The following is a 22,438-nucleotide window of genomic DNA, read 5'->3' as shown; positions in this document are numbered from 1 at the left end:
CGGATCTTGATGAATAAAATTGCAAAAAACAAATCGAGATCTAGCTGATTTAAATATGTTTGCCGGAGGTATGCACTCTCCTCAAACAATGCCAGCACTAATTTGTCCAAGTTAAAGTTTTTTGGGTCTCAGGGAAAAGAAACAGTTTAAAGCCTTTTGTGTCTCCAGAGGAAGCTGCGTGAAATCAGATAAAAGAGTTGCATTGTGGGTAATGCAAGCATCAGGTTTTTAAAGAGGAAGAAGAACGTGTGGAATAAAAAAGGCAAAACGAGTCAGTTCAACACCTGCTGCCTACATTACCCACAATGCAGCGTGAGGAGCTGCTGCTGCTTTGCTCTGTTTTTTTTTTTTACGTCCCTGCAGACTGAAAATCTTCAGGTTTCACCGTTCAGATTGAGAAGACAGAAACTGTCGTGTGTCGGATATTAACTCAGCAGAAACTTTATCAGCTCTGCGTTAATGAAGTCTGACAACACATCTGGGAGGATGACTGTTATCACCGACACTTCCTCTCCTCTGGATCTCCTCGTTCTTTCTACTCTCCCTCCTCTCTCTCTCTCTTTCTGTCTCTCTGTCTCTCCACCACCTGCAGACAGCAAAGCACTTTTGAGTGTTTCTGAACGGCGTCCAAGCAGACGGCGTTCTCGAGATTTATCACAATGTGGCAGTGAACCCGGCGAGCCAGCCTTCTGAAATAAAAACGACACGCTGGATTCAGACTGGAAATAAACCTGCAATGCTCCTCTGGTCGGGAATATTCCACCTCTTAGGATTCTCTTCCCATTAAAACACACGCCGTGTTGTGTTTTTATATTAGAATCAGAGTAATGTCGTTGGCACGGACGCGGCGCGCTGCACGCCAAACAGGAATCAAATTGTACGGTCAGGTGGAAGTCAAAGCAAATACTTAAAGCGAGCAACCAAGAAGTTATTTCAGCTGCATCTCGGAAAATACACACACACACACACACACACACACACACACACACACTGGACAAAAAATGATTTATGCTCATGAAAACAAAGACGGCAGCAGCTGCCAAGTCCTTTCAATAAAATGTTATTTTCCCTTGTTATTAAATCAGCCTTTTCAAATATATATAAAATCATTATTCAATCAAAACAATGATTTTTGTGTTTTATTTATCACAAAACAATCCCGGTCGAGGCTGCGGACGACTGATAAGAGTCAGAGGAGAGCGAATGCCCGATTGTTTCTCCTCTGGAGGATTGTGCAGTCGTGTTTACACAATCAGTATCTAACAAACTGTGCAGAGGAAGATAAAGTCGGAGCACGAGAGGCTGCTGGAACTCTTTCGCCAGTCTCTCTTTTGCTCGGTCAAAAGGAGGGAATTAGTTTTTGAGTTGACAAAAATATGAGTCACAGCTCGCTGAGGTGACGTCAGAGTGAGGCGGGTCGTTAAATCGTCCCAGTTCAGGAGATGAAGAGTTTTTATCGCGTTTTACAAGATAATCGTTCATAAAACTGCATCGGCAGCACGATCTGACGTCGCCATGCTGGTGTTGTTGTCATGGTTCAGTGTTTTCTGTTTTATTTTCGATATTGCGCCCTTTCGTGTCACTTCTTGCTCTTCAGTTTCTCTCTTCGTTAGCTCACCTGTTCCTCGTCCCCTCGTTAGTGAGTCATCATGTGATGTTCTCGGCCCGTCATCCTCCTGCGTCTCCTCCACTGGTACGTTTGGATTTTGATTTCTTGTTTCATGTTTGATTTGAACTGAATTAACGCTCGTCTTTTGTTTCCCCTCTCGTGTGTGTGCGTCTGTGTTTGACTCCTCATCAAGTTTCTCCCTTTAAGTGTAACAGTTGTTCCTACATAATGATAATTAAAGGAGACAAATCATGTTAATTTTCAGGTTTCTAATCTTATTTTTACTATGACTACTAGAAAACTTTTACATGCTTTAGTGTTGCTTGGAAATGACGACTTTTGTATCTCGATTTTGAAACTTCTTGGCTCTCACTTTGGATTTTGAACATGTTCATATGACTTTCATCTTGTAATTATGACATCTGAGGTTAGTTTTCGTCTCATCCTTTCCTTTAACGAGCTGTAATGGGCTTCCTTGTTTATGACCGTGAACCAAACCCTGCTGGCGCGGGACACTTCTGGACTGGGTGCCAACAGACGCTGCGCCTGCAGCAGGTAGACTGACTGTTTATTCAAAGCTGCTGCTGCTGCTGCTGCTGTAACTTCTGTCATTGTTTCTTTTTTTTTTTCCTCACTGCAGATATTTCTGCCTCTGAGCAGAAAGTCCTGATTGACTCTGATTGTGTGCAAAGTCTGGAAACGTCACGCTATGAATGAAAAGTCCGGCTCGGGTCCTGCTGCTGTAACAGAGGTTTGATCGGGTGGGTTTTGCCTCCTTACCTTACACTCTCCATTGATGCAGATGTCCAGAGAGTCGGCCTGACATCGGGTGCCGTCTATGACGGCGGGCGAGCGCTCGGTGTAGAAGTTGTAGCCCTCAGCCAGGCAGTTCAGCGCACACGGCTTAACGCCACCTGGTTCACACAAAGACGGAGCACATCGTTATCTGGAGTTCAGCCTGCACGCAGAAAAACAGACAACATGACCTGAACTCTACCTCAGGAGATTAATGATAAACAACACATGGAGACCAGCAGAGCCCGGTGCTGTCCCCCGGACCCGGGGCCGGCTCTGGGATCTCCGCTACGCTTGTTGACAATAACAACCATGTGGAGTGAAAGTCAGCGGCGCTCAGATCTGAGACCCAGAGCCTGACGTCACTGTAACACTGACACCAGCAGAGACGTCTCGCCCTGCCAACAACAATTACACTGACGCAGGTTATCTGCTGTACACGGCGGCCTCCGGCCCGCGGAGCGCCGCGAGTCAGGAGGTGATGGATTGGACCAAACAGACCCCTGTGATAAAAGACATCCAACCCCAGCTCTTCCATCTCTCAAAGAAAATAAAAGTCGTGTTTACATGCTTCGAACTTTTATCACTTTCTCTTGTGTTTTCAGTTAAGTGGATATTTTCCATGATCTGTAGACATCAAGGGGAGAAGTGAGGGGAGGGAGAATGACAGCAGGCCTGCACTCCTAAACTCCTGCCAATAACTGTGATTGAATACAATAGCACTTGCAGCAGATCTGGCTCCCCCGGGGGAGGTTTCTGACATGAAATGTGTCAAGAGGCCCGTCCAAAAATGTAAAAATCTCAAAGCCAGGTCGGACGAGCAGCAGATCCAGCCGGAGTGACTGAGCGCAGCAGAGAGTTCTGGGCGCACGTCGAACAACTCGGCCATTTTGACGTCTTTTCAACAAACTGGCAACTTGCAGGATTCCTGACTCCTGATGTGTGAAATCAACTGTCACATACATGTAAAAAACTGCTTCGGAACACTTTCCTCTTAACAATATATAGAGACGTTTCTTTCCAAATGGATTTACAGTAAGTCGGTGCGACCCGGTCCTGAACTCACCACCAGTGTACGGCTTCCAGTTGTAGTATTTCCCACGGAAAGGCATGCTGTCGAAATCTGCGCACTGCTTCTCCCGGAAGTCACGAGACCCGGCGGGGCAGGCCTGCAAACAGAGGAGACGCTTTGTGATGATCGAGTGTTTCAAAAAATACAAACATCTCAGAGTCCTGAAACTTCAGATCGGATTGCTTGAGATGATGGATAATAATCTTTTTTATGCTGAGCTGTGTTAAGACTTAATATTGATAATTGTTTAATGTTTGCGAGGTCGATGTCGTGCTGCCTGCAAACAAAAGTTGAGTCAACGATGCAGTTTAGCTCCGAACTATTCAATACTGATACTTTTATTCATCACTGGTATTATTCGATGTTTGAATCCAGCAGTTCAGCTCAGCATCTCGTTGTTGTTGTTGTCATAACTTTATTCAGACAAACCTTGGAGTTGTGTGTCACAGTGAATTTGAAGGCTGCATGACTGTTGCAGCTCTAGCGATACAGACTTTTCTGATGAAATGCATTGGCGTTAGATTCTTATACAACTTATACAACTTCAAAACATTTTGTCTGTCAACTGATTTTCATGCTACGTGGAAATAAATGGAAACAAACTGCATAACTGGAAAAAAAAACATCCATAAATACACAAATCTGTGGCCTGCATTCAAAAAAAACACCATGATTTAAGAAGAAATGGTCTCCTAAGATCTTGATAGCATGTTGTTACACTTTGACTTATTATTCATCATTTATTATAATAACTTTCTTCTCAGAAGTCCTGATGAGAGAACAGTTTGTTTTGTGTTTGGAGGCTTTGCTTTGTGTTCATGTGTGGATGCTGCTCCAGTTAAAAAAAAGGAGGTAAAAAGTGGAAAGAAAGACTTTACTGGTGTGAAAAGGTCCTTTAGAAACCCCACAACACTTTCCCCCGGGGCGGATAAAAGCTCTCGGGTCAGAGCTGTATTTCACAGGCTGAAAGTGTTCCACACTGGAGCGGCCGAGCCACTTTCATTACCACTCCAGTGTTTGGCCAATATGGCAGCTTTTAAACTCGCACATCAAACAGGCAGATCGAGTCAGAAGAGACAGAATAATATTATTACAAGAGTGTGTTGACGCAACGACACAACCGAGTGAGATTTACACGAGTCAGAAGGAAAAAAAACCTTTAAAGATCAGATTAGAAGGGATTATTTTCTTTATTAATTAACCGGTTGATGTGAGTAATTGATTGATTAATTATTTTTAAAGAAGATCCGTAATATTCACCTCCAGAGTGACGTCGTCTAAACACCAAAACTCCCAAAAAGAGAAGCAGTGAGTGTTTGTTGTCGTTTCCAGCTGATTGACTGATTAATTAATTGACCGAGCGGCATCACACGACTGTGAGCGCTCGTGTGACGACACCAGGCTGCTCCAGGCTCCACAATTAAAGGGGAACTCCACTGATTTTACACGTCAAAGTCAATTTGCTCTTAATGAGGCGCACAACTGCACAACTTGTGTAACGGCTGGAGCTTCGTCAAGTCTGAGAAACTCTCCTAACGTCACTTCAGCTCAGGCTTTGAGACGACTTATTTTGAAGCATGCATCTAAACCGTGTGGATTTGCTCACTAACATTTTCAAAACAGCCTCGTTACTTTAGTCTGACGCATTTGAAGACGCAAGAAGCCGTAAACAGACAGAGAGGGAGGCTGGAATGTGGAGAAAAGGCGTGTTAGTGTCTCGTATCTGCAGAGAGTTTCTGATTTTCTCTCTTTGTTGCTGCTCGGGACGCTTTACCAACCCAACATGTGTCTATTTGACGTCCTGGGAATGAGACTCAACAATCAACTGTCTTTGTGGTGCGTTCAGGAACAGCTGGGACAAATCCTACTGATTCTACCTTTAACTTTAATAGTCTTTGAATTCTATTAATATGACGTGAGCTTCAGTTAGCTTTGAGCACAAATGTCCTTCAGAGGGAGACTTTTTACTCTGATACTCTGAGTCCATGTCAGAGCCTGAACTCTGTTACTGTGCTGGAGGAAACAAGCTGAGTCAGCACTTCTACTGGAGTTACGTCACTTTTGAAATCTGGCCAAAAAACCCCATCACAATCTATTTATTTTGTTTTTCTCAATTATGAAATGTCTTGCCCACGACGGGATCCAGACTCGAAATAGCTGCTGAGTTTCTCGAGTGTGAGTCAGTGAGGCTGTGTGAAGTTTGGAAACAGAAGTGAGATGTGAGAATGTTCAAAATCACAATCTCAGCACTTGACTGCCTAAAAAGCAGACGGTGGACATCGTCGTGAAGCTGTCGGATCCTCAACACCGACTATGTCGAGGCGCTCTGACATTGGATCAGCTCGCTCCAGGTTTCCTCCTCCAGAACATGTCATCCTCGGAGAAGCTTTAAAAGGAGCATGTTAGCTCGCAGCCTCACGCTGCCTTTAAGCTTTCTGACAGACCGTGATAAAAATGCACAGGCAGTGACTCGATATTCCCTCAGTAACTTCAGGTTCATTCGTCTCTTTGTCACCCTAATAGTTCATATATTGTTTGTGACAGAGTGTATTCCACGAAAAACACTTCATTTCATTTTTTTTTTCTTCTTTCTTGAGGTCTGGAGTGAAGCTTTAAACAAATATTTAACATGGCTGCGAGGTGGAAATCTCCGTTCAACTATTTCTAGGTGGGCTTTTTTTTCACAAGGTGAAAATTGAAATAGTTGGGGCCCTGCTGGACGTTCAACCGCAGAGTCTTAAAAATAACAGCCGAGCGCAGCACCGCGTGTTTTCTTTGGAAAACAAACAACATCCCTGACCGCTATTTCATCACACTGACCACACCTCGTCCAAGTGTGTGTGAGCTGCAGATGTCGATACAATGACAAATACTCACACACTCATAAATTAATGTTTATATTCTAACATTGATCAGCGGTCAGATAGTTTCTGTTAATGCCGACTCTCTTTCCTTCCTGTTGCTACCACGTCTGTCCTGCGGGAGATGACTGTTCATGGGAGCGTGATAATAGAGATAACTTGAATTTTAACGGCTGTTCTGCATTTTAAAAAAAAAGATATTTTGTCCCAGCTGTTCCTGAATGCACCACAAAGACAGTTGATTGTTGAGTCTCATTCCCAGGACGTCAAACAGACACATGTTGGGTTGGTAAAGCGTCCCGAGCAGCAACAAAGAGAGAAAATCAGAAACTCTCTGCAGATACGAGACACTAACACGCCTTTTCTCCACATTCCAGCCTCCCTCTCTGTCTGTTTACGGCTTCTTACGTCTTTGTCTCGTCTCGCTGCATCTGATTGGTCCACATCAGTCTGCTGATGTTGGGAAACAACAAGAATCCAGAATTCACCTCAGATGCATCAAACTAAAGTAACGAGGCTGTTCTGAAGCTGTGAGGAGGAGAAAGTTCAGGTGTAGAGAAGTCAAAGTCCAGAAACCTGAAACATCTACTGAAGTACAACAACAAAATACTTTGCCCATCTTTACATCAACTGACCGATTATCTCCGTCTGTTAACGAAGCAACAGAGCGTTCAACCAGAGGACAGTTCAGGCTCTTTAGCTCTGCATCGTGCTAAAAAATAAACATCATATTGTGACTATATTTTGACTGATATTGCGATGATTGCTGCTGGAGAACCAGACTTGTTGGTCAGGACATCTTAAAACCGAGCAGGCAGTTAAACAAGAGGGCAAAGAAATAGAAATAAAGAAAACTCACGTCGGTGTTACAGGATCTGTAACGCTTCCTCTCCCCCAGACAGTACTTCCCTCCTCCAGACGGGCTGAGAGACACAGGAGAGTTGAATGAGCGGCAGGGATTGAAAAGTGATCTTCAAAACATCACAACACCAAGAAATTACTACCACAAAAAAAAGCTTCAAAGAAATGATTGCAGGAAGGGTTCGGTGGATGCAGATCATGAAACAGGCCTCGTAAGGTGTGTGTGTGTGTGTGTGTGTGTGTGTGTGTGTGTGTGTGTGTTTCAGCGTTTCATTCACGAAATCCAAGCTGCTCTTAAGTGTTGACGTGCCATTTAGATCCGGGAGAGAGACCGAAGTCACGTAACCTCAGCACCGTCCGGCTCTCTCCTCCACACCTCACGGAGCTTTTTGTTTTTCTTCTTCTCGTATCTGTTTCCATCCTCTCACCTTCGTTCACCTCCCGTTCTCCTCCACGACTATTTCCACTTCATTTGGAAAAAAAAAAAAAAGACTAATGAATATGTTCGAGGCTTGTCTGCCTGTGTTTTCTCTGCCTCCCTCCTCTTTGCACTGATGCCTGAGCAGCAGCGATCACCTTACACAGGTGTTACACATTATGCTGATGCCTTCTCCTCTCTCCCCTCTTTCTTCCCCCCCACATTATTTTCCCTTCCCTCTGGTTCACCCTGGCTCTTTCTCATGTCTTCCCATGACGTGTTTGACGTCATATCTAGCTTCCAAAACAAAGGAATGCAGCGCTGGAAGAGAGATTAAGATCCCAAACGTCTACTTGCCAGACGGAGATGCTCTGGACAATGATTTGTCTGGTGAGGACACATGAGAGGCCTTAAAACAGAACGACACGGCGCTGTAATGCACCGCAGAGAGTGAGCTCCACGCTAACTGATCGCACATGCTACATCAGTCCATCTCAAACAGCATGAGGCGTCCTGCTGTCAACCTGAAAGATCCTCCTTCTGTTGAGAGAAGAAACAACACATCCTCTGCTCGGTGGGGGAATATTAGACAGGCGTCTGAAATCTTTAGGATCAAAAGCTTGACGGACAATTTGTGCCTTTTTTTCTGCATCAGTTCATGGTGAAAGTGTCTTTATTATCATAAAGAAAAACAGCTAATGGAATGCGAGATGCTTCGGCAGAGTCGTATGATTCGCTGGTTGTAAAGTTGTGTTTGTGTTCAGTTATCCACGAGGTCTGTTCCTCTCTTCATACATCCACGGCAGCGTCACACAAATAAGAAAAGCATTTTGCTGGATGAAATAAATGGAACGTACGCCCCCCCAGTGCAGGATGAGTCATCGACAAGTTTAACAATTTTCCAGGAAGTTACAAACTCTAAAATATGATTTACAAATATGCTACTACAGGTCGAGATACTGGTGTGAAAAGGTGAGATTTTTGAGTGGACTGCTCCTTTAAGCGACCACATAGAGCTTTAAAGAGCATCTTTATCTCCCCAAGAAACATTTTCACCACCACTCTGCTTCAGAGTCTGATTATCTCGACTCCGTCTGCATCCACACACACACACACACACACACACACACACTGCACATGCACACAAACACACACCTGTAGGCAGGACCTGGATGTGTGTGTTCAGCTTGCTGTGGCTTACTTTGCCTACTTACGCTGGGCTGTCACAGTGCCTCATGGAGGAGGACACACCGCCCCCACAGGTCCTGCTGCACTCCCCCCACATGGACCAGGGCCCCCAGCCTCCGTCCACACTCTGAGGCCAGGTACCGAACGCCACGCACTCCCCCTGGTAGCACCACTGGGCCGAGGGAGGAGCAGAGACACAGACAGAAGGACACGTTGGTTATGATGCAGCAGAACCGAGACGAAGATGCAACGCATGGAGCTAAGAAAAAAAAACAAAAAACAAAAACGCTCGACTTCCAGCGCCAGGAATAGTAAAAATATTTTCAAGCATTTCTGACGTTTATTTCTGTGAATCAAGCCAAAACGCAGTCGTATGGAAACAATCTGTGAAATCATGTTTCCCCCGTCACAATCACAAAAAGAGCATCTGTTGTTTACGTCTGGCGTTTCCTGCTCGCCGTGCACGCAGACGTAAGAGTGTAAACGTCAGTGTGATTACGATACGTGTGGATTTGCAGGTGGATAACGTCTCGCGTGACGTCTGTCCGCCTCCGTAAGCAAAGTTTAAGGTCAAAATGTCAAATGACATCAGTGTATTAGCAGACGAGCTAAACCCTGAAATACGTCACATTAACGAAACGAGTCATTAACGATTGTTTTAATAACAATAAGATGAAACACAGAAGACCTGAGCGTCACTTTCCAACAGTCATTACTCCACATGAATGTGTGTGAGTCTGTGTGTAGTGAAATGTAGACGACACACAACCTGAGTGATGAGGCTTTAAACGCTCTCTGCCGTTTCCCAGCAGTTGTGTTCCTGCTGTCCTGGTTTCCTCCACGCTGAGCTCGACTGACTCAAGTTTAAAGGAATAGTTCAACATTTGGGAGGTGACGCGCTTGTTCGTTTTGCTTTCCGAGCGTGAAATGAGGTGATTTTTACGTCTGCTTGTGACCGCAGGAGTGAGAAAAAAAAACACGATCTTCCTCTGACAAATGAAACATAACACGTCTGTTCCTTAAATATGTCGTCATTTCATCAACGCTTTGTTAGCAGAACAACATCTTAAACTGATTTAGCCTGATTTCTGTATCTGTGCTGGAGGTTTCCAGTGCACTGTGAGGTGTTTTCTGGAGACAGGTGAGAGATAAACAGTGCTGTGCGTGCGTGAGAGTTTCAGGAGTGTTTTAAGCCTCCTGCTAAGCTCTTCCACAGGGACGAAGGGATCAGAGACGGCCCTTTGTCTCTCCAACTGTGTCAGTAGGTTAAGAGCCCAGAGAGGCTGGGCCGGTCAAGGTAAGGTGAGGGCTACGTGGGGCCACTGGCCTCTTTCCCTGACTTACTCATTCACGTCCTGAGACGCTGTCCAAACAAGATTAGCGGGGTGGAGAGGAGGGAGGCAGAAGGGAAAGTGACGGGCAGAGACTCAGAGGAGGGAGGTCAGCTTTCCTTGGAGCTTTTCTCTGAGTTCAGAATGAAACCGGTCAGTTTCTGTCTCTCCCACCTCCCTCTGCCCTCTCCCCCAGACTCTCTCCCCCTCTCTCCCTTCTCCTGTTGGGAGGGCCTCTCTCCATTACACGCTGGGTGAGAAATGGCTGACATTCATATTCCTTTGAAGCTGTCCCCGGCAGGGGCAGACGGGGTATGCCACTGGCTCTCCTAAAGCTGCTCCGAAAGCTGTTCCAAAGCCCCCCAGGCTCAACCTGGGGCCCCCTGTGTTGTCCAGGACCCTGTCCGTGGGCCCCGGTCCTCAAAGGCTCCACTGAGCTAATGGTAATCACGGGTGACAGCTCGTGACACTCTCCTATTCTTCCCTTTTAGACCTCGGACCATCCGGTGACAATGGCTGCCGTAATCCGTGTTAAAACTGTCTCCCCTAACCTGGCTGGCATCAACAGCGGGCTGATGACCTAAAGCCTGGCCTGCTTACATGTGAGTGTGTGTGTGTGTGTGTGTGTGAGTGTGTGTGTGGCAGCACCCACTGCATGAGTGAACACTCGGAGGACGGTTCCCCTTCCCAGAGCGGGATCGATGCAGCGAGGTACCACCAGCTGAGGCGTCGCAGTGCTCATCTTACATCATCAGCTGCTGAGCTAACACGTCGATCTGTCTCAGCTACTGCTAGTAACGTCAGGACTGATCAATATATATATAATACAACATTATCATGATATGAGGCGTCACATAGGCTTAGTTTTTGTTAATATTGTGTCAAAGTTCCAACAGTCGGTCCTACAATACTGTCACATATCGTGGAGTTTGTTGAATTTATAGGATGATTTTTTTTTTTCATTTTTTCTTGGTGTGTGATCTGGTTAAAACCTCCACATGTGTGAGAACCGTCCAGTGACTTACCCCTTTCTCGATGCTGCCGGTCTGGCACAGGGTCCCCTCTGCAGCAGGGATACTGTTGGTTACACAGCGGTTGCTTTTGCTAAGGCACCAGAGCTCTCTACACACTTCCTAGGAAAGAAGGCAAAAGCAAGTTGGTCAGAATAAATCAATGCAGCAGACTGGAGGGGGGGCGGAGTGCTAAATAAGGGTGAGGATGATTTATCAGAAGCCTTTGGTGGTTTTCCTCTAAGTGTTTTTCTTCTGCTCTCTGACAGCTGTGAGAGAGACACAAACAGCACGGAAATTCATGTATAAATCAACAGGATTCCAGATCGAATCAGCGGATGAGAGGAGCTGATGAGACCGCAGCAGGCATCTCGCCTCGAGAGCCCATATGCTTTGGATCACAGAGCATCTTGAGCAATACGCCGAAGGGTCATCGGGTGCTGTTAATGTTCTCTTATGAGAAATGAAGAGTCAGCTGGATCAACACCGTGACTAACGTTTGCTCACGTTCACCTCGAGACCACACGGGACCGTGACATCAGTTCAAGAAATCCAATTTCTGCTTCTTAGGGGAAATCAAGAGTGAGCAACAGGCCTCCCAAGTCTCAGATAAAGACGACTTGTAGGCCCAACAAATATCTTCAGTATTACTGAGCGGTCTGAATAAACATCGTGTCTTCTTCTCCTCGGAGTCGAACGTGATCAGAATCCATTTAGATTTCTAAACAAAGGAGCGTGTGTGAGATGGTGAGTAGACGGCACAGAACAAACATCCCGAACGAGCATTTAAACTTTTAAGGGGCAAAATTGAGGATGTTTTTTTTTTTCCATGTCCATTTATGGTAATTATGTTGGACTTCTCGTACGTATTCCTCTCTGTTTTTGTTATACCTGTGTTTTGTTGACTCGTCTGAAAGCAGAGGGAGGGCGTGTGACGAAATGTTTCCAATCAAATGTGATTTCGGACAACTACTTACATAAACCCAAACATTCGTGAGAGAGATTCAACCATAAAATGGTGTGTTATTTTTTTAGGTTATGTCCCAGTACCTTAGTAACTCATTCCATAATCAAATATCACAACTTCCTGTGTTCCCGTTCAAATGGAAAGTCGGAATTTCTGAGCTTCCAGTCGCCAGTTTCACCTGAAACGCTCTGAAAGTCAGACACACCCTATAAATCCAAGATGGCGGCCTCGTGGATCAATAGCTGGTAACACTGTAGAATAAACAGTTTGTCTAATTAAATCAGTTCTGTACAACTTCCATGTGTGGATGTGTTGCCTCAGTGTTTGGGTATGAAGTTATTCCCAGCTCCCTCTCAAATTCGGAGGCGAGTTACAGAAACGTATCCATCCAAAAAAGATTCAGGGCGACAAACTAACAAATTGTTAATGAGGGTCGGGGGATTTAGACTTAAAAGATGGTAAAATATGATATTTTTATGCTACATCACAACACGAGATGTATCTTCACGAATGTGTCTAGATATTTTGAAATCTCCTCAAACGCATTTCGTAACTGAGCCGAAAAGTCGAGTTCCTCCACTTTACCCCTCAGTCCAGAACATAAGGAGAATCCATTTAGGTGTGTGTGTGTGTGTGTGTGTGTGTGTGTGTGTGTGTGTGTGTGTGTGTGTTGTGAGATGGAGATAGTGGGGTGGACGGCACTAAGATGCCCCCCGAATAAATAAAACCGTAAAGTGAACACATGTTACAAAGACAGCTCTGCACAACCTCGCATTAGATTTCCCATTAAGCTGAACTGGGTCATCTCGCGTCTCCACTTCAAAGGCCTTTTACAGGACAATTGTGTGCGGCGGAGGAGCAGGCCAATGAAAAAGAGTTATGATCCCGCGCGTAGATTCTGACCCCCGAGGTCAGTAAATATGCCACGGTGCCGCAGCTCTCTGAGCCTATCCAGGTTAAATAAAGCGGCAAACTGCCACTCTCTGGTTGCAGCGACTCCCCTCAGCCAGCTGGTTTCAATAAGCCGCCCCGCTGCTCCATTCACTATCTCGGCCCCGCTAAAAGGTCAGCAGCCGGGGCCTTAACGAACTTGGATGTGGGCCTGATGGATTTACGCTAACAGAGAACAAGCTGGCGATAAAAAAAGGGCAGAGGCACGCAGAGAGGGCCTCGCTAATACAGCCATCAAAGGCTGTTTGTTTTCCATACCTCCAGCTCCCTCCGACTCATAAACACTCACATGGCTCGCCTTCAGAAGTGGGAAGTCGTCACCGAAACCAAATTATTGCCATAAATTACCCCCGACTTTCTCTCTCAACATCCGAGTAACTTTTCCCACCTCCGACACCGTCTCACGCTGCGTTTTTTAAAGTCTGCGATACCCCGCGGGTTTAAAAGTGTCGTCGGCCGTATTCGGTGAAATACTGCGTGGCTCGCAACCTCTTTATGTAATGAACCCTAAATACAAAGCAGGACATACTTTGGTTTGATTTGTGAGCAGTTTAATTGAAGGGTGATGCATCATTTCCAGATTTGACTGACTTCAAGTGGCCTAATCAAAACCCACTAATGTTCCCAGAGTCTGTAGTTTTTAACCCTTTCTCCTGCTGAGTGCTAATATTTCCCCACTGATCTCCAGATTTTATATTGATTCAAGATACAGTTTTTCTGTGTGTGACATGTGCAGTCAGGCAACCCAACCCACAGACTCCAGAATATCTCCTTCTGTCTCACAGGCTAACATTAGCAGATGCTAATCATAGCCTCTTTAGTTACGGCTAACGTGCTTCCACTGAAAATGACAACACATTTAACAAGTACAATGTTTACCATGTTTACCATTTTTGTTTAGCTTGTTAGCATGCTTGCAAATGCTAATTAGCACTACAGATGAGGCTGTTTATGTCGGTGCTAGCAGGACGCTCGGGGAATCAGTGAAGACACAACGAATGCCTGCAGAAAAAAATCTTGTGTGAATCCAACGAGTCGATGTTTCACAGGAAGTAAAAAACCTTTGGCTTTAGGATTAATCATCTGTGTACGACCCCAACTCCAAAACACTGGGACGCTGTGTAATATGAAGAGAAGACCAGAATAATACAACTGTGTTTACAGTTGAACCCAGTTGAACAGGAGGCTCACTGAAAATGTTGTAGACTTTAGGTCGAAAAACATATAATTTCTGTATCTTACAGTCTGTTTTACAGGCGACATATTAAAAGTACAATCTGAGCGTTTGACATTGTTTGCGATACAAGAGAATAAAAATGAAAACCTCCGGGCTGAACTTCCTCTCCAATCACACTTCGTCTGTATTCTTCAGCAGCAGCAGCAGCAGAAAAAAAACCAGGATTCGTCCAAATGTTGGAAAAGTTCAATAAGTTATGGCTTCAGAAAACCAGACTCTTCATTCATTCGACCTTTTATCCATTTCTGTGGTCGCGTCTGTCCTGTAAAGCAGTCGCACGGGGCATCTCTTTCACAGATGGCTGCATGAAATAGATCTGATTGTCAGATGAGAAACTCCAATCGAGCTCTGTTGGATCGGCGCCGGAATCCACTCCGCTCATAAATGTGCGTCTTTCATGCTGATCTAAAACCACAATTATGAGCTTAGGAGCCAAAATAACAGGGCTTGATTTTGGAGGCCTGTTATAATCTGCTGTCAGATATTTCTTTCAATGAAATGAAATAACTCTGTGATCTCAGCTAATCTCCGTCCTTCTCTTTTTACCAAATATTTACGTAACGCTCAACAATATCACGTTATTGTTCGTTAAATCTTTTGAGGATTCTTTCAACTGCTCGTTTTTACCGCACGGTCGTTCCCTCGTCTTTCACTGACTGTGTCACTTTATGTGCTGAGGTTTTCTCATTACTCAGGCGGTGGTGGGGGGGATCATTATCATTACAGACATTCAAAAAAAAAAGAAGAAAAACAGATGAGGGGAGTGTTGACTTCAATCCTTCATCTCTTTGTCTGGGAAGTTTTAGAGATTAAAAAGAAGAACAAGGCGACGTGAGGACAGACACCTCGGAGGAGCTCTAGCTGTCAGACGATAATAAAACAATTATCTTCCCCTCGCATGTTTACTGCGCTTTAATCTCAACAAGGAAACATAAACTTCAAGAAAACCGTTATTATCCCAACAGGGAGCGAAGACGCTGTAACTGTACGTCAACACCCGTCGTTAAAAACATGTAGGAAACAGAACTTTAACAGAAAAGAAAATGCTGCTTTGGGTTTATGGTTTTTTTTTTGCATTTGCACTGCATTGATACACTTTCAGATAATAATAATAAAATACAGGTATAATGTTCTTCTCATTTAAAAGAGCACCGTGTAGTTTGAGGAGAAATTCAAACTCAGAATTACAATATTTGCAATATTAATGAGGTAATAATACAAACTCAGATATATATACTTTTTCCATGAGTGAATAAACCAGCTGCTCTCAGAGGAAAATAAGGTCCCAGAACAAGCTAGGAAAAGGTGGCAGGGTCCGCCACATGTAAACAAAGTAACACAGTTTAAGTTTTGTCATCGTTTTAAGTTCGGTTTGTTTATTCTGCCATGAAAACAGTTTAGGCAGCGACGTTCTTTTTTTTCTTGTTTGTAGGTTGCTAACTTTCCACCTGACCAGGGTCTAAAGATCAAAAACTATGTTCTTCAGATCTGCAGTAGGGTTGATTAGTACGCACTGTCCCAAAGAGAGGAACTGGATATGTAAAATAAATGAAAATGAGACATTTTGCAGACATGAGAGATCGAGCTGTGTGTGAGCGCTGCCTGTTCATATCATAATGTATTAATTCATGTGATACCACGGATGTCCTAAGTTTCTACTTTTCCTTTATAAGTCCAGTCGTGTGTTTCAGTGAATACATCATCCCCATGTTTCCATCTGAAAATGTGATTAAAAGTAAAAACACATAACAGGAGTCAGTTTGAGGACGAGTGAGGGGAAGAGATGCTGGTTTCTTACCCCGTACTTGCACTGGCGTGAGGAGGCTCCGTACTGGAAGCGACACTGCTCGTCTGCATCGTACACCTGCCCCGGGGCCACTGTTGGGTACAGGAAGTCTCGTTTCAGAGGTTCATTGTCCAGACACGTCCCCCGACCTGAGCTGTCAAAAAAACAAACCTACAATAGGATTGTTTCTTACACAAAGAAACCTTTCTACACTCGGCTGATGGCAGAGTCAGAAAATGCCAAGATTGGATGATTAAAGCACCCTCCTTCCTCCTCCTCCTCCTCCTCCTCCTCTTCTCCTTGTTTCACACGTTTAATTTAACCACCAAACGACGGCTGTAGGAAGCTTGTCAGAGATCTCAGATGACATGTAGTTAATGTTGATATCACACATCAACGCCTCCTCATCAAAGGGAGGGTTGAAGCACAAGAGGAGACATTTTCACCGGAGGCAAAGAGGGCCGATCTGCCCGTCTTAAGAGAAGCAGCCCTCTCTGATTATATGGCTGATCTGTATGTCACCCCTCACACTGAGTCCACTGAGGAGCCAATAAAATAACAGAGCAGGGAAGGAAGAGAGAAGTCTGGAGTGAGCTGTGGGTCATACGTCCAGGGCTAGGATTATGTTTAGTCTGTTTTGTCAGATAGAAATATGTGCGCTCACAATGAACTCACAGGAAAAACACACACACACACACACACACGCAGCTTTGTTGTATTCTAGTAGCTTAAAAAATAAAAATACTCCAGCCGAGAAGCTCACAGTTTCCTTTTGTTAGTGCGGAATAAAATTTAGTATTATTCTTTTGACCTTTTGCCAACGAGTGAGATACTGTAATCATACCCAAGACAAGTGCCAGTAAACAAACAGAGATGTATTTCATCTTAATCTCTACCTCCCCTGTTTCTCCCTGAGTCACAGGTTTGTCTCAAAGCAAAATATTACTACAACTATTTACTATAAAACTGATTTCTTTCCAGCTGCTGCAGCTGCAACATGCCTTCCATCCCCCGAAGAGAGAAAAGAGGGCCTGGTGACGACAATACTGTAGAGGTAGACTGTCTAGGAGACAGAAGAGAATAAAGACCGAATCTAAGAGAACATTACTACACATATTTTGGTGTCCAGGTTTTGGGATATTTGTCTCTGAGACTATCTGCTCATACCTCAACACAATGAAGGTGTGTGGACATTCGTTTGTGGCACTCCCAGGGTTAAATATTCAGAGATGCTCTCTAGATAATGTCCTTGAAACTCTACTTGAACGTTCAGCTAGGGAATCACTGTGACATCAGACAAATTGCGGTTGATTTCCACTGCACGCCAGATCAGCAAACTTAAACTCGATGGTCCAACCTGTCTGATGTTCCTGCTGAGTTTATTTTATTTACTGTGTACCCTTGCTAATGCCGTTGAAATCTAAAAGCCCGCTGGAATACTGTTACTTTTGAAGAAAAACGCTCCAGCGGCCATGTTGCGTAGATAGCAAATGTACTTGGAAGTGTTTGCGGCAGACACCAACAAAAAGCTGGTCTAAAGTGAAAGGCGCAGTATTTTTGCTGGTATTTAACAGCTGCATTGTTCAGATAGTAAGATGTGCCTACACAGGCGGGTTCACAACATGTTACACTCTGATTTTATGCTCATAGAGGTTAAACACCTCAATGCACACATTAAAGGCAGCACACTTAAGCAGCAGAACTGACAAAAGCTGTAGTTATAAACTTTACAGGACAGAGGAAACTCTCCAGAGGAAAGAGAATTAAACGTTTATCTACTGAAATAAATATTTTTGGACAGCTCTGATGGAGCTCGGGATTTACCAGGAGGACAGCTGCTTTACTCCCAACAATTTTACTGTGTGAATCTCAACTGTGTGCGACCTTTATGACGTTTAGATGAACACAGAACATTTATCAACATTAGATCTGCCTGATCATGAGATATAAATAATCAGTGGAGTCACCTCACCTTTTAAAAACAACATTCTGGATATCGTTTTTTTAAAAATAACGGCTTAAAAATGTTACTGAGCTGGGATTTTAATTATCAACAGTGGTGTTGCAAGCAGAAACTTTGGAGGGGCAACAATTAGCACAGAATGCCAATTTCTACAGACAGTTGCTTTAATTGAAGAAACACAATTGTCTTGTCTGTTTTTTTGTTGTCTGATTTATTAATTCATAAATACTTCAGTTGGTTCCACATTCTCCCACTGATTTAGTGTTAAAAAACTTGTTTTTCCGGAAAAACTTAACAACATAAATTTTAATTGTTACATGATGGAGAGCCGCACAGTCCAAACAAAACAGCACAATTTAACAAAACAAGACATGAAATACATGCTGTTTGTTTTCATCTCGGGGTAGCAAATTAAAAATTAAAAAAAAAAGATTTTTAAGGGGAATTTAAATGTTCTGTTCTTGTCTTCCTCTTCCACCCGCATTTCACTCTTTCTCTTGTCTTTCTTCCCCTCTTCATACCCTGTTCTCAGTTACTGAATGGAATAATCCTGCTTCTTGGCTCTTGCTCCTCCGAGGACCCTCTCATCATGAAGAGCGAGAGACAAGCTAGTCTCTGAGGCCCCCGGACTCCCTGTGCACTAAGGGCAAGCCTCACTATTTATTAGTTTGGAGGGAGACAAAATAGTCAAATTTAAACATAGAGGCTATTATTTGACATGTTCGCAAAAGCTTCCTGTCTGGTGGATTCAGCCAAATTCATTATGCTGAGCGGAAATATCCTCTAATAAGCGAGAACGTCGGCGATCCCTGAACTCTGACACCAGAAATTCATGTAGATATCAACCGATGCTGATTGGATCCAAACAGTGTTGAGACAGCAGCACGATTATCATAAGTCACACAAGTCTAGCATCACATTTAATAGCTCGTCTCAGAGTTCAACAAACCCCAACTGGCTGCCATAAAACATTATAACATGCAGACTTGGGAGAATAAACTATGACTGAACTGTGAGTGCATTCATAAACCATTCCTAAAAAAAAAAAAACCCAAACAAAGCACCACATATTGCTTTAGCACGAGGGTGAATCTAGGCCAACACCACAGCCAAAGTTGTTTACTTGGCTTGGGGAAGCATGTGTGATCTCCAAAACTCTGATTGAGGGAGAGAACGGGAGGATAATTGGAGTTTACAGACTGAACCCTTTTGTAAGAAAACATAAAAGCTGAAGGCAATAAAACCCAAAATGAAAAGAGAAAAACTCATGCAACAGACTGATGCCAGTATAGTCTGAGCAATATATTTGATTCTGCGTAAGAAAACAAGCGCACAAACGTTGTCTCTTCTTTGTGGGCTTTGGTCGCTCTTAGACACTCGAGCCAGAAATAGGAAGGAACCCGGCGGAGGCAGCAGAGAAGCAGCTCTTTGTGCCCCAGTTGGAAGTTTGGCATATAATACTGTCATCTCTGTCACAAGTGCTGTTCAGCAACGCTTTTCTAACAGCTTTCAGCCGGAAACATCATCTGACAACCACGGCCGCTATTATCGGCTTTCTTGGAGGGGCCTCGCGAACCAAACATGAATACACAAACAGACACACACACAGAGACACACATCGCACACTTGCAACCGATACTCTGACGCGAGGGTGGATATTCGGATTTAAGCAGCACTCAGGTCTTTAACGACGGGCGACGAAGCTGAACTGTAGAGAGAGAAAGCCTCCGCAGGGATGGTGGATTAAGGAAAACTGCCTTTGGGTCTCAAATTGAGATGTTTGCGATCCCCTCTAACCTTAAAGGGACAGTTCACCCCAAAATCACAAATACAGATTATTCCTCCCACCTTATCTGTCTGCATTGTTTTGGTGTGAGTTGAGTGTCGGAGGTATCGGCTGATGTCTGCCTTCTAGATGGCACTCATACTTGTGGCGCTGACCCGGTTACTCAAGATATTCCACAGATCTCTTTGTGAGCAGTTTCATGTGGGAACTATTTTTCTTTTCTACTGAACTAGACTCAACAGTTTCAGTGCGCAGACAAAACTCTGACCCTCACTTTACTTGTCGCTGGCTAGCTAGCCTGCTGTAATGGAAAAGGAAAGACAGACATTCAGTTTGCAGGGAAGTTTAAAGCTAACAGGCTAGTGTTGGTGTTAGCTTCTCCAGCAGGCTAACATTAGTATTAGCTTCCCATCGATTTTAGCCTCCCTATACTGAAACAACAAATAGCGCTCCATCTGTTAGCCCCATCGACTCGATATATTTGGATGTCCTCATTATTGTAACTCCAAGAATTTAACTATTTTCACTTGAGGTGAGCTGCACAGTTCAAAGTAAAGCTGCTCAATTAGAGCAGATTGTACTCAGTGTGCCCACGACGTGCAGGGATCAGGGTAGTTCTTAGTTCGTACAGTCCTGTCGCGATCACTCTCAGAAATCAGAGTTCACAGCGTCAGGTTCTCCAGTTTCGTTCCATGCCAGGCTGGCAGGACTGAGCAAGCCATCCCTCATTCTGCCTCACGTCACCGCTTTACTCTGCAGTTTATTTGTGCTCCTCAAGTTTTTGTCTTCTCTGACTGATCCACATAACAGCGGAGCAGTGGTTGAAGGCAGCTGGCCGACACATCACCGCCGAGCACCACATGAGCTCCAACATCACCCGCCTTGTGGTGCAGGGATGCAAGGGTGGAAGGCACCCAGTTATCATACACGGCCACAAGGAGGTCTGGCATGAGGCTCGGTGATGAAATGGATGTGAATAAGTGGGGAAGGAGTTGAATATAAGACAGGCTAGCGGGTCACCACAACGGCCAGCCGGTGGCAGCGGGTTGTAAAGCGAGGCGGCTGCAAGCGAGCAGGAAAACAGGCATGCACCTTTTTCTCTACTGCACACACACACACACACACACACACACAGCCAAATCCAAACACACTCAGACCGCTCCACAGCGAACACAACCATCATCCACTTACTCGAGAAAGCTGGTGATGTAGTCTTTGCTGCAGGCGGACCAGGAGAAAGGGTTGGTGTTGGCTGTTATGTGGGCCGCCATCAGTTTGGCTGTCTCGTGGCCTTTGGTACCGCAGGAATTCCCGATCCCATCGTGGTTCATCCCAAAACTGAAACACACACACAAGACAAAAAAAAAAGAAAATATAATTAAAGCAGCTGAGTATGAAGATCATGAGTAACCACTGGTCTCAGAGTGACCTTTTCTTCTGTTAACGCTCTTAACTTCTGCGGGAGAAGCAAACTCTGGACTTTGTGTTTATAACACTGATGCTTGGTGCCGACACACGGTCAAAGTGTTTCCCTGACGTCAACGTCTTGACGTGAAGATGCCGACTGGTTACAGTTTCCAATGAACAGTACGTTCATTTAAAATATGTTTGTTTTGTCACTGTATATAGGTTCTATAATGTGTGTATGTGTAATTAATTACATACCCTACATGGCATATTTAAACATAAAATATCATAAAACCTGTAGTACCATAAAATAATTCAACAGGCTAATATCAGTATTAGCCTTCATTGTGCTAACAACAGCTTTTGCATCAAACATGCAAATCAGTGCATTTCTTATTATGTAATGTCTCATTTGCATAGTCGAACAAACAAAAATTAATTTTCTTGATGTGCAGAACCAGCTGATGAAGTTTGATGGCGATATCTACTGGTGTCTCAACACACGGTTCAGACAGGACGATGGTGGACAGTCCAGGTTGCTGGCTGGAGGACGTCTCCCTGCGTGGCTGTAAAAGACTGAGCTCTGTGGCTCTGAAACAGCTGTGTGGAGGAGAGCCAGGGGTCGAGGGTCAAACCCTGTCTGGAGCTCGGCAGGAATGAAAAAAGTTCTAATCACCACTCTGATGCCTGCCTGTCAATCACCGCCTGCAGGTCTGAGCAGGCCGCGAGGCAGAGTCACGAGGACGAGGGAGACCCACACCGCTCCCGACCTCAAGAATTTATTTCAGGCTGCAAATAAATCATTTTTAACAATTTATATCTTTAAAAAAAAAAAAGCCTTATCTGTCTGGATATCATTTGAGAGAGAAGCTCGTGTTACGGCAGGATGTCAAAGCTCGACTTCTCCTCACAGTCCAGGAGCACAAATCAGCTCTAATGTATATAACAAACCCGACCACATCGCGCAGCCTGAACCTGTTTTTCTAAGGCTGGCGTTTATGACATTTTACCATACTCTGGAAATAAATCAGGCCGGCTGAAACCTCGCTGCAGTGTGTTTTTTTTATACATCCTCTAGAAGCAGAGACTATTTTTACAACTGCCCCACAACAGAAGCAGACACGAGACATAATAAAGGAAATCGCCATCTTGCTGAACTCTCTGGAGAGGGATACGTAGACTAATACATCATCATT

The 22,438-nt window shown here is 44.4% G+C and overlaps 1 protein-coding gene and 1 long non-coding RNA gene across 2 annotated transcripts in view; one reads left to right on the top strand and one right to left on the bottom strand.

Moving 5' to 3' along the window:
• adamts6 (ADAM metallopeptidase with thrombospondin type 1 motif, 6) overlaps nucleotides 1-22,438 on the bottom strand; it is a 55,076-nt gene that overhangs the window by 17,165 nt on the left and 15,473 nt on the right. Inside the window, exons 10-16 of the mRNA XM_037118322.1 lie at nucleotides 21,027-21,173; nucleotides 16,099-16,240; nucleotides 11,161-11,268; nucleotides 8,831-8,976; nucleotides 7,197-7,260; nucleotides 3,471-3,573; nucleotides 2,390-2,523 (exon numbers count right to left, since the gene is read on the bottom strand). Coding sequence (XP_036974217.1) covers nucleotides 2,390-2,523; nucleotides 3,471-3,573; nucleotides 7,197-7,260; nucleotides 8,831-8,976; nucleotides 11,161-11,268; nucleotides 16,099-16,240; nucleotides 21,027-21,173 — 844 coding nt within the window. The remainder of the gene's footprint in view (nucleotides 1-2,389; nucleotides 2,524-3,470; nucleotides 3,574-7,196; nucleotides 7,261-8,830; nucleotides 8,977-11,160; nucleotides 11,269-16,098; nucleotides 16,241-21,026; nucleotides 21,174-22,438) is intronic.
• LOC119030594 lies at nucleotides 2,067-22,042 on the top strand. Its single transcript, XR_005078340.1, has 3 exons — nucleotides 2,067-2,164; nucleotides 2,250-2,370; nucleotides 21,698-22,042. It is a non-coding gene; the product is annotated as an uncharacterized LOC119030594 (long non-coding RNA).

The sequence above is a fragment of the Acanthopagrus latus genome, chromosome 12 (assembly GCF_904848185.1).
Source record: "Acanthopagrus latus isolate v.2019 chromosome 12, fAcaLat1.1, whole genome shotgun sequence".
Taxonomy (NCBI): Eukaryota; Metazoa; Chordata; class Actinopteri; order Spariformes; family Sparidae; genus Acanthopagrus; species Acanthopagrus latus.
This window is presented reverse-complemented; position numbering and strand designations above follow the sequence as displayed.